The following is an 11,652-nucleotide window of genomic DNA, read 5'->3' on the forward strand; positions in this document are numbered from 1 at the left end:
TGGCAAGTCCCTCCATGCTTGGAGTACTCACTATTCTCAAGGGAAGTCAGACTATTTCTAGACATCTGCTGCAGGTTCAGGACATCCCACATGACTAGCCAAGAAGTAATGACAGATGGTGTCTCTCTCCTCTGAACTGACCCTACATTGCCAAACAGAAGTAATAACTTTGCAAGAATGAAGCCTTAAACCCTTCCTAAAATTCCAAATGAAATTTAGATGGTAGCGCGGGGGGTAAAGGTCTTAGTCTTAGTCTCAGGGCCTCAGAGAAGTATTTTCTCCCCTCGCCACCTCAGTTTACTAGTCTTCATGAGAAAGAAACGGTCGTATAGGTGGAGAAAGTGCTCTCAATTTTCTCATCAGAAAAATGCCAGCAATATACAACTGACCTCAAAGTGATTAAATTATATGTGGGGTTTTTTTGTTTGTTTGTTTGTTTGTTTGTTTGTTTTAGATACATTCAGCCCTCAACCAATGTTTGTTTTTAAAAATTGGATTTATTTTCAAGAAAATAAGAAAGACGTCACTCAACACCTCCTCTGGCCCATGAGAGAAAACAGAAATCACACTCACGGTGGGGGAAGGGAGGTCCAGTCTTTACCTTGAAAATGGAGGCGTCCACTTCCTGATTATAATCTTGTTTGCCAGCATGTTTCCAAGGGATCCGGAACATACTCTTCTCATCATTTTCCCAAATCAGCCCTGGGTACATGTTGCTGTCAATTTGCTCAATCAGCCACTGCCGAAGCCGCCGGCCCCCGTTCCGGTCACACATCCTTGGAAAGAAAAAAAACATATTCTGACATTACAAATATTGTCTCATTAATCACATGTACTTAACTGTCAAAACTGCTAGCAGAAAAATCAGAGGACCACAACGCAAGTGCTGGGGGGAATGCGGTGTGGGGGTGGGGCACAGATCTAGGGGCTCTAGACCACCTGCCGTGAGAAGATAATGCCTGCCTCCAGGACCTCAGACCCCTGAATGAAAACTGAAAACTCCCTGGGAAATCTTTAGCTACCCTTCAGCCAAATGTTGGCCCCACCTACGGTTCTGGCTGTGCTCTGTCCAGCTCTCACCCCATGTTCCCTTTCAGGAACACTTATTGGCATCATTCCGTTCTTAGCACAAGATAAGGAAAAATCACTCCTACATTTTCAGGTCCCTTCAATGAGCAGTCCTTCACTCTAAAAGCCAATTCCATTACCTGATGCCCAGTTTGACCAGTGTTCATGAGCAAATATGACATTTGTGATCTCTGAGAAAGAGGAGATCCTCAGGCTCTCCTTTCAGATTGTTCCTTTACAGCTGGTTTAATGATAAAAGCATAAGTTTAAGAAGGACAGAGCTGGGGTCCTATTCGAGTCCCAGCTGGGAGACCTGGGAGCATCATTTAACATCAAAGTGTCAGCTGCACTGGCTGAAATGGTGGGTCTACTTGGCATCATTGCAGGGAGGGCTCCAACTGGCATATAAAGCACCTGAGAGAGTGCCTGGAGCTTCGAAAACTCTCTCTGAATAACAGATGTTGTTATTATTATCCCATCTTTCTTCTTTAGGAACTCTAATGACCATCTGGGAGATAGTGGGTAAAAATGAGGAAATCGACTGTGGCTACGAAGTTTTCTGGGCTAGACTGTACAAGAAGGCACCAGAATCAGGAAACCTCACCATCCCAGGGCACCTGAATATGTCCTTTGGAAGAACATTCTTGCCAGAGCAGGCAGTTGTCCCAACAGCACAGAGAAAGAGAGAGAATAATCATGCCATATCAACTCGCAGCCCACATTTACAAGAACAGGGGTGGAAATCCCCTAGGCAGTTGGACAGACACCCACCCAAAGGAAAAAAAAAATAGCATTTCTATTCTTTGATTAAAATGTGACCTCTCTGGGCAAACAAGTTTGAAACAATCAGCAGTGACAAGACATAATGTCCCCAAGAATATGGTGATATCCAGAGCGACACTGGTCCATAAAGCAAGAAGTGCACGTTTTGGAAACTCCCGCCATCCTGCAGGTGGCCATGGGGTCGGGGAGGGTGTCCAGGTGCCAGGGAGAAGGAGGTGAGGTCCCGTGAGCATCAAATGTAACTTTTTCATCCAATAACTCTAGCTGCCCAGTTGTAGATTTAAAAGGGGTGAAGTATATGAAATAGGCATTGGACTTCGATTTGGAAACTGTGGACTTCAACAAAGGCTTTTCTCTAACTAGACCTTGAGAAAGTCACTAAACCTCTTTCTGAGGCTCTCCTCACCTGCAAATCCCTGGGATCTCAAGTGTCCTAGAATTCTAAAAGAGTCCCTCACGTTTATAAATAAGGGACAGATTTGAGAGGAGAACCTAGCGAGAGAAATGAAATGTCACCACCAAGCTCCCTCCAGCAAATAACTTGACAGGGTACAGATTCCTACAGATCTTTCCTGGAGGAAAGGCAGGAGACCTTCCCTCGCTTGAGGAAGGAGTAGCGTGGAGGAGGGCGAGAGGGGGCCAGAATACAACAGAAGGATCAGTGTCTGTGGATCTGTCAATTCAAGGAGATGTGCCCACTCATTAGCATTTTGCTCACCCCCTTGGTACAAGATTCATAAAACTAGAGTCCAAGTTCCAGGAGCCTCCTGAAATGAAAAGCAAAATTTGGTGTGTATGGGCATTTTTCTAGAAAGTGGGTCAACACCTTCTCATCAGAATTGCTAATGGATATATCACCCTAACACTGTTAAGGACAAATGTCTTGGTGATTTATAAGAAAAAGAAAAGAGAAAAGAAAGTAAGAGAGGTGGCATTAAGAGGAAGAGTGAGTCATAGAATATGAAAGCTGGAAAATATTTTAGAAATCATCTAATCCGTCCTCTCTTTATTCAAAAGAGGAAAAACTGAGGCCCAGAGAGGCACCCCAACTCCCAGACACCCTAGTAGGGGGTTCTTATTTTACTCACTCCGCAGAGAAAAGCCTTGATTAAGTTATGGGATCTCAGCACACGGACAGCCCCACGTGAATTTTCATGAAATCAGCTCCAAGATTTTAAGCAGCATAAGAAGCCTAAGATTCTAATATGATGAATGATACATATATCATAATGATCCATTATGATCCATTGAACACTAACGAATGAATGCCACCAAATGCCAAGCCAGGAAATATTTATAAGCCTAGTCACATGTTTATAACTTCCTCTTCCCTGATTTTTAGGTAATAATTCTTGTTATGGCCCAAGTCCAATCTGGAGCTAATCTGCACCCTATAAATGGGTCCGGGGGTCAGGCTTCCCAGGCAGCAGGTGATAAGATGCTGCCCTGGGCCCAACCAGCGGATTTCAAGATGTATCTGAGAGGTAGCTCGGGACTCATCTTCTCTCACACTTTTCAGGGCCACCACAAACCTCCATCCCCACAAGACCAACATGCATCAGAGCCATTTCTTTCTCTGGCCCCAGTCTTGTTAAAATGACTCAACTACCCACCCCCATTCTTTTCATGGGGGAACCTGCCGTAATCCAAAGAACATGCTCAGAACTCTTATTTAAGGAAAAGCTTCTAATTTAGGTTTTAAAAATTGTGTTATATCCCCGAATATGTCAGGGGAATAGTTTAAAATCCTGGAACATTTGGTCTCTAGTTTCCACTCACAGAGAACTTCAAAGCTCTGGGTAAGTAACATATCTCAATCTAAAGAGTCTGCCCTCTGCTTTGGGGTCATTTTACACCAAATGTTCCTGTTAGCTGTGACCCTTTACAGACTTTCTTGCCAAAGACGATTGGACTATGATGAAAGCAAAGGACTTAAAACTCCACTGAGAAATCCTAACTGTCATCAATCAGAATTTTAAAATCCAGTATGCGTGTCCCTTCACGATCTAACTCACACGAGTAAGTTATTGGGCAGTTTCACTGTTATGACCGGACAAGCATTATTCCATGTAGTAGGATTTGAGTGGGACGAAGAAAGTCTTAGAATAAAGGGTCAATATTTCCCTTCATTATATGAGCCATTCTAAAGTTGTCCATGCAAACCAGATTTTAAGAAAAGTGAGATTTTTTTTTTAAGCCTCAGCCAATCCTTGGGAGCTGCCACACAATGATCAACAAGTTGGACTTTTAATTTGGATGCAAAAGAAATAGAGGGGTAGGAGAAAACAGAGACGGGGGACAGCGATCGCGCTGGCCCTGAGACCGAGAGGCAGCTGCACTTTCGTGGTCCCGCCATCGGAGCCCGCCGGGACCTGGCCGCGCCGCCCAACCCCGGTCTGCCGTCCAGGCCACCTACCTGCGGCTGTGCTCTGACCGCCCGCCGCCCGCCTTGCTCGCAGCCGCCCGCGTTCCCACGCTCGCCGACGGGCTCGGGAGATGCGGCCGCGGGCTCTGGCGCCCGCGAGGGTCTAAGAGCGAGGAGGGCCCGGTGCTCCGAGCGACAGCCGCGCTGGCCAATGGGCGCGGGAGACCTCCCAATGGGCGCGGCCCACCCGGCCCGCCTTCTTCGAAGAGCTCGGCTTTCCGAGAAATCAGTTTGGGCTGAGACTGCGAAGGCTGAAGGTTCGGGCGTCTTCCGGGGTCCGCGCTGGGGGTCCCGGAGGCGGCGCGGGATGGGGTTGCCCGCTGGAATTCCCGCGGGGCCGCGGGGGCGTCCACCGGCTCAGGTCAAGATCAGGGAGGATAATGGGTGTCAGGTGGCAGAGGTCAAGGCGATGCCTGGCTGTTAGGGCCCAGGTGGAGGCCAGATGGGGGAGGTCAGGGCTGTCGGATGGTGGGTGTCAGATGGCGGAGTTAGGGTCCGAGGTGGAGGTTAGATAGCAGAGGTCAAGGCTGAAATGGTGGGGACCCAGAGGTCAATGCTCAGACAGTCCCCGCGGAGTGACCCTCTATACCCACCCAGCCTGTTATCTCATCAAATGTGGCCGAAGTTCCGGAGCTGCGTGGGAGGCCTCCCCAGTCAGGATGAAGCCCCTAGAAACATGTCCAGATATTGGCAAACAGTCCACCTGAGATGCGGAAAGGACCAGTCCCTTACAGACCGGGTCCTAGATGACCATTCATCATCGGCACTTGACTCAGAGTGGCAGGAGAAAAATGCCCAGCTAAAAACAAAACGAAACAAACGTGTCTGAAACCACTGCCCTCTGAAGATCAGAAATCAAAACAGGAGTGTCTAGCATGTTAGCGCTAGAACGTCCAATTAGGGAAATTTTCATCATAAACCTTTTCCCCAGAAAACATCAGTTGTGTTGAGGAAGGGTCCCTGTGTATCTATGGCTTCAGTTTCCAGCCTCTCCTTGATGTTAGCTGGCATTTATTGTACGTATGAGAGTGGAGTGAGGGAATAGCACTTGTAAAAGAAATGAGGACAAAGTCTTGGAAACAGAAGGGAAAGGCAAGTTTTCCCATGTTCTATTCTGAGGTACACCTAGAATAGAGGCAAGGGAGAGTCTTAACTGACTTTCATTGCCTAGTTGGCCAGTCATACACAAGCGGCAATATTTACAGGTCCATTTTATTCATTAGGTTTTTCAAAGACCTATGAAAAAGTTTGAGACTGAAAAAAATTTTATTGGCCTCCGAATGCAATAAGTACTCTACAAATTTAAAATTCATAAATGTTCAAAGAAGGATCCTCATAACGTAACATGTCACCTTCATAACTGTAATTTATTTATTGATAAACATTTCATTATATTTGAAAACCGTGTGTAAGTTAGAAATCACTTAGTGAAAACTTCCTAGTACCGTGATTGCTGAGAAGTCACAGCAATCATACATTAACTGAGTTCCCTGTCACCAAATAATTTTAATTTTAAAAACTGTTTTTTAAAGGTTAAATTCTTTAAGAGTATTTAGAAAATGTGAGGGTATTTTAATATGTTTGTTAGGATGTGCAATGAGCTTCCAGAACTCAGAGTACCTAAGACATAAGAAGTTCTTAAAACAGCCTGCTGTATATATTTATACTCATATGCTTTTCACAAATGTGCTTCTTAAGCCCACAGCTTACCTACAGCTGTCCCTGCATAAAGATGTGTGTTCAAGTTTCCACTCAACACTCCACTTAGGTAAAGGTAGGAGCAAAGCATACAGAGAAGTCAGCAGTGGATGGGTCACAGCATATTTTATTGGCAGTAGGTGTCACTATATACATTACAGGAATCATTCACAATACACTGGTTTGCATTTAAACTGCTCCTGAAACCCCATATTTTCCACGTGGTCATTCCTCACCACCTAGGAGCAAATTCTAACCTTGTCTGTTTAGTTCTGTTCTTATTTAATGAGCATTTATTGAGCAACTACTATGTGCCAAGGAGAGGAGACAAAAAACACGAAGTGTCTCTCTGATCATTCCTTCCTCTCCAGTTACCTGCCGGCCTCTCCTAATCCTGGTGTCATCTGATTTCTACAGCAGCCTACTCGCCTTCCTGCCTTCATAGCATGTCCCTGTTTATCCTACTCTTTGCTCCCCCACCTTAAGCCTTTTTATCTACAACGATATCCCCATGGCTGCCACAGCCGGAAAAGCCATACTTTTCCAGCTTTATCTCTTACCGTCACCCAACAGGAACCCCTATTTCCATGGATAGCAGCCTGTTGCTGCAGTTAGAATGACAGGTTATGGAGTCTAGCCCCACATCAGATCCACGCTCCATGATTCACTAAATGTGTGGCCTTGAGCAAATGACTTAACCTTCCTAAACCTCAGTTTCTTCATCTGTATAATGGTGTTGGTGATAATATTATGTAAAATTGCCAATATTCGACTGTTTTCCATCTACGGAAAGGGCAGTTTCATATGGTTCAACTTAAGCATTCCTCCCTCTTAGGATAAGTGAGGATGGAATGAGATCGTGTAGGGACGTTAGAGGTTAGGTAAGGGAATTGGAGAGGAGATTTCTGGGGAGAGAGCTTTTCCATTTTTGAGGCCCCGCCTCTCTAGCTTCACACTTTCCAAGCCCCAGCTTCATGATGGGGGTTCAAGAGAATTCTGAAATGTGTCTGCTGAGAGGACAGATGTCAACTCACTCTTGAGAAACTCAAAGTCGCCTACCTCTCTGTGCTCCAAGAGATGTGTTGTTTTTATACTTCTCTGAGTTGGAGGTCTCTGAGAACAGCCCAGGTTGGTAATCCACTAGGAGAACTCAAGGACTCAGCACATAGCTACACTCGTGGCTGTGATTTACTACCGTGAGAGGATACAGAACAAGAGCAGCAAGAGGAACAGGCATGTAGGGTGAAGTCAGGAGTAACAAGCCACCAGCTAGCTGCCAGAGTCCTCTCCCAGTGGAGTCACACAGGACGCACTGAATTTCCCCAGCAATGAGTTGTGACGACATGAATGAAGTGTTGTCCACCAGGGAAACTCGGCGCCCAGGGTTTTTTGTTGGGGACCAGCCACATGAGCATCCTCTGCCTGCCACGTACCAAAATCCTAAATTCCCAGGGGAAAAGCAGGTGTTCAGCTCATCCACGCTGTTGGTACAGTCAAGCACAGGGAGCCACTCTGATCAGTTCTAAGAGCGGTGGGGACTCTCCTGAGATCCAAGTTCCCAGACGCCAGCCAAGAGCCAATCCTGGAAGCAGGCCTTTCTGGGGACCACCGTCTCAGGCCTGCTATGTAACTTTTTTCTGTACATGCTCCTAATTCTAAGGGGAACTTTAACAGGTAAAACCTGCTACACTCGTTCCAAAGGTGCCAGTGGCTATATTTACCTGCCATTAGCTACCTGTGTTTGCCTGTCATTACTAGGGTAGGTTGAGTTTCCTCGGCTTCCCTGGTGCTGAGGGCTCATGCTTAAGGACAAAGCCACTACATGCCACTATTCAGAAGATGGCAGGAGTGAAGATGGCAGGAGAGATGCAGTCTTCCAGGAAGATGCTGCCGGCCCCTCCATAGCGATCTCTCCACCTGAAAACCCCAGCTCTTCCCAGCCATAGCATTCATGCTGCCTTAATCAGATAACCGAAAAAGTAAGAGAATGGAGCCCTTTTTACTCTTTTCGGCTTTAAAGTTCTCAATTTAACCTGCTCTCTGGATTGTCCACACTCCGTTGTGCCTGCTGGTTCCCAGCTCTGTCAATCATGTGGATCCCAACTGCTTCTCTGATCTTTTCCTCTTCCCAAGTTTGACCCCAGTGCCCTCCAACTCAGGACCAAGGACACGTGTAAAGTTTTCCTGATTGTGTATTTCCACAGAGATCTTCCGCTTAAGACCACATCAAGACAATGACATCGTCTTCCTCCGAGAACGGCGACACCAAATCAGAGAAAGGATAGTTAGTTGTAAGAAATGGTACTAATGGGAAAACTGTGAATGGGCAACAGTCAAAAACACAGTAAGTCAAAGATTTCTTAAACAAGACAAAGAGAGCACTAACCATAAAAGACAGATTAAATTGCACTTCATTAAAATTAAGAGATTATGCTCATTAAAAGACACCATTAAGAGTGCAGAGGCAAGCCAAGACTAGGAAAAGATATTCACAACACATATTTTCAAGAAAGGGCTTATATCCAGAACATAAAAAGAAATGCTAGTCTACGGTCATGCCACTCTGAACGTGCCTGATCCCACCAGATCTCAGAAGCTAAGCAGGGTCAGGCCTGGTTAGTACTTGGAGGGGAGACCACCTAGGAAGACCAGGTGCTGTAGGCGTAAAAAATAAAAAATAAGGGATTGTAAACGGACAAGATCCTTGCAATCTGTGAGGTCAACCAAGGGTTGCCTCGCCAAATAAATAGATAGATAGATGATAGATAGATAGATAGATAAAAGAAATCCTATGACTCAATAAGAAAAAGATTCCACCCTAAATTCAAGCAGAAGCAGTTTAATGCACAGCTCTTCTTGGCTACCAGACAGCACAGGCCATTTTAAGTTAGAATGCAGTAAGGTCAGTGACTACTGTAGAAATGTACTTTGCTCAGTAGTATTTGACTTGTTGCAATATTTAATGATCTACTTGGTCATTCACAAAAATTCTCAACTGTAATTGGTGGCCGTTACCACATTAGTAAATCAGCCATTCCAGAAATGGGCAAACCAGCAAATCTCTTGCGCTATCTTTATATGCCGGGTTTTAATATTTTTGAGCCTGGGAAGGTCCTCAGGCTTTTTTAAAGAAGCATGATTTACTTGGACAAGGCTGATCAATTTTGAGAGATCGTTAATGTCTTTCAAGTGGTTTTTGTGGATGCAAAACAAATGCTAAATTTGAGTTGGTCCCTCTTATAAGAGTACTGAAATTAAATCTGCTTGATTTAATAAGTCATGTTCATGCCCTGTTTTACATTCTTGTGTCTATCAATAAGCATTATGATGCTTAAAGAAAAAACAAAAAGAAAAATATTGACCAGCCACGGCACTAATCAAATAGCCAAAAAGCATATGAAAAGGTGATCAAAATCATTAGTCAGGGAAATGCAAATTAAAAACCCCAATAACACCTGAAACTAATACAATATTGTATGCCAATTATATTTTAATAAAAAAGATAACAAATATACAATGTCTCTACACACCCACCAGAATGGCTCAAATTAAAAAGATTGACAATACCATATATTGAAAAAGTTGTGGAATAATTTAGAACTTTTGCATCCCCAAGAAAAATGAGTGCATGGAATCTACTAAAATACACATTCAAGAAATTTAATTGCGGCTTTATTCAGAATAACCCCAAATGTTGGACTGGAAATGGCCCAAATATCAATCAACTGGAGACCAGGTAAACCAAACTGTGGTATATCCAAATGAAAAAAAAATACTACCTAACAATAGGAAGAACATCATTACTACACTCTTCCACAAGAAAGAAGTTCACGGACATCATGTTGAGTGAAAAAAGTCAACACAAAAATCACACCTAGGAGTCTGACTTCATTTACACAAAGTTCAAGATCAGGCAAAACTTAGGTGATAGAGATCCAAATAGAGGTCACAGGGGAGAGAGATGAGCTAGAATTGACTGGGATGAGCCACCAGAGAGCATTCCTTGCAGCTGGAATGTTCCACATCTTGATGTGGGGGGTTTGTACATAGTGTGTACATGTGGAAAATTCATCCTGCTGAACACTTAAGGTTTGTGCAAAAGATGAATACAACAGCAGCTGACAGCTAACAAAGATGTTAGCTCAAACAAAGACTCCTAACATGCCTTCTCCAAGTCAGGAACTAAGACTCAATTACACGCATGGGCAGCCCTGGGCTCACAGGTGCAGGAAGGTAGATGATTCACCTGGGAAAACCAATTTGTACTTGAAAGTTGGCAGTTTATCCTGGCAGATAAGGAAAAGTTTCATTGATTAGTTTACTTAACACACAACGAATGACTATAGCTTATCAGGCAGTTAAACACACAGGGTGTGTGTCTGTGTGTGTGCGCGTACGTGTGTGTGTGTGTGTACGTGTGTGAGCACACACACACACACACACACACACGTGATCAATTTTTCCATATAAGAGGCTATCGTACAATAAAAGTGAGATTTTTTTTCTAGGTGGTAAACTGAGGCTGACTCAAGTATGTTGAAAAGGGAAATATTCAGAAACTGGGTAAAACCTGCCTATTCTAAAGATGTAAACTTTCACTCTATTTCTGTAAGTGCAGTTACTCTTTTATGGAATCAATCGCTCTAGGTGTTCAAGGTAGATTTAGATGATTTTACTCATTAATATTGCCCCAATCTATTCCTTTACTCTAGAAAGATAAATAAAAATCTGAGATATGTTTGTTTATATTCTAAAAATTCTAAAGCACTCTTAGGTGTGCTTTTGTGTTGGCTTTAAAATGCGTTGTTCATTCATTTGTGGGCATTAATTAAATTCTTGCAATGTGCTATGTATCTAACTCATAATCATCCTCCAAGGAGGATCCAAGCATATTAAACTTTAATGGAAAAATAAGGAATTGCATTAAGCATTCAACAATTTTTTTGCCTTTTAAATGTAAATTTTATTCATCTTTATTACTAGGGGAAGAGCTTGAAACAGTTCTGAAAAAGAACAAGCCTTGGAGTAAAAGAATTTTAAGCATAGATCAAAATATCTATAATATTTGGGGCTATTGCTAGAAGATATTGATTTACCAAAAATATAAACCCTAACATGTAGCATAGATGAGTGTTTTTCAATTTTAATATGCATAAGTAACTCAGGGCCCTTATTCAGTGTTTTTGGGGTGGGATCCAGAAGTTTGCATGCTTGACAACAAAGCCAAATAATCCCAAATAAGTTTACCCATATCTATCTCCTGGTGACCTCTGCAGACATGCAACAAATAGATCTCTGACAAATGTATGGCTTAAGCCCAGAAAAAACTGAGCTCAACAATAATTATTTACCTCTAAATGGAATCGCAAATTTTGAGGATTCTCAGAGATTTAAAATAGTATGCTAGAACTCCATCTTTTCACTGGTTCTAAGAGACAAGACTGGAGAGTTTTAAATAGTCTTTATTTGCAAGCAATCTTCACTTAGGACTTTTGTGGCATATGGTAGTTGTGTGTCAATGGGCAGAATTTGCTCCCATGTTTACTTCAGTCCACTTAATAGTGTAAGATAGGATGAGGTGTTTGGTGAGGTGGGAGCTGCCTCTCTCTGGAAGCATGAGAGGAACGAGAGCTTGATCACCTGCGAAAGATTTTTGCAAAAAGTCTCCCCGTGTCACC

The 11,652-nt window shown here is 43.5% G+C and overlaps 1 protein-coding gene and 1 pseudogene across 2 annotated transcripts in view; one reads left to right on the forward strand and one right to left on the reverse strand.

The window, feature by feature from the left end:
- The window catches only part of IRF8 (interferon regulatory factor 8), a 23,963-nt gene extending 19,568 nt beyond the window's left edge, over nt 1-4,395 (reverse strand). For both annotated transcript variants that reach the window (XM_011370261.2, XM_011370260.2), the window contains exons 1-2: nt 4,268-4,395; nt 602-776 (exon numbers count right to left, since the gene is read on the reverse strand). In XM_011370261.2, the coding sequence (XP_011368563.1) occupies nt 602-775 (174 nt within the window). In that variant the 5' untranslated portion in view covers nt 776; nt 4,268-4,395. The remainder of the gene's footprint in view (nt 1-601; nt 777-4,267) is intronic.
- A 4,124-nt stretch (nt 4,396-8,519) lies between these two features.
- Nucleotides 8,520-8,638, forward strand: LOC111745839 (annotated as a pseudogene).
- The last annotated feature ends 3,014 nt before the right edge of the window (nt 8,639-11,652 follow it).

This window comes from Pteropus vampyrus, unplaced genomic scaffold (genome assembly GCF_000151845.1).
Source record: "Pteropus vampyrus isolate Shadow unplaced genomic scaffold, Pvam_2.0 Scaffold166, whole genome shotgun sequence".
NCBI lineage: Eukaryota > Metazoa > Chordata > Mammalia > Chiroptera > Pteropodidae > Pteropus > Pteropus vampyrus.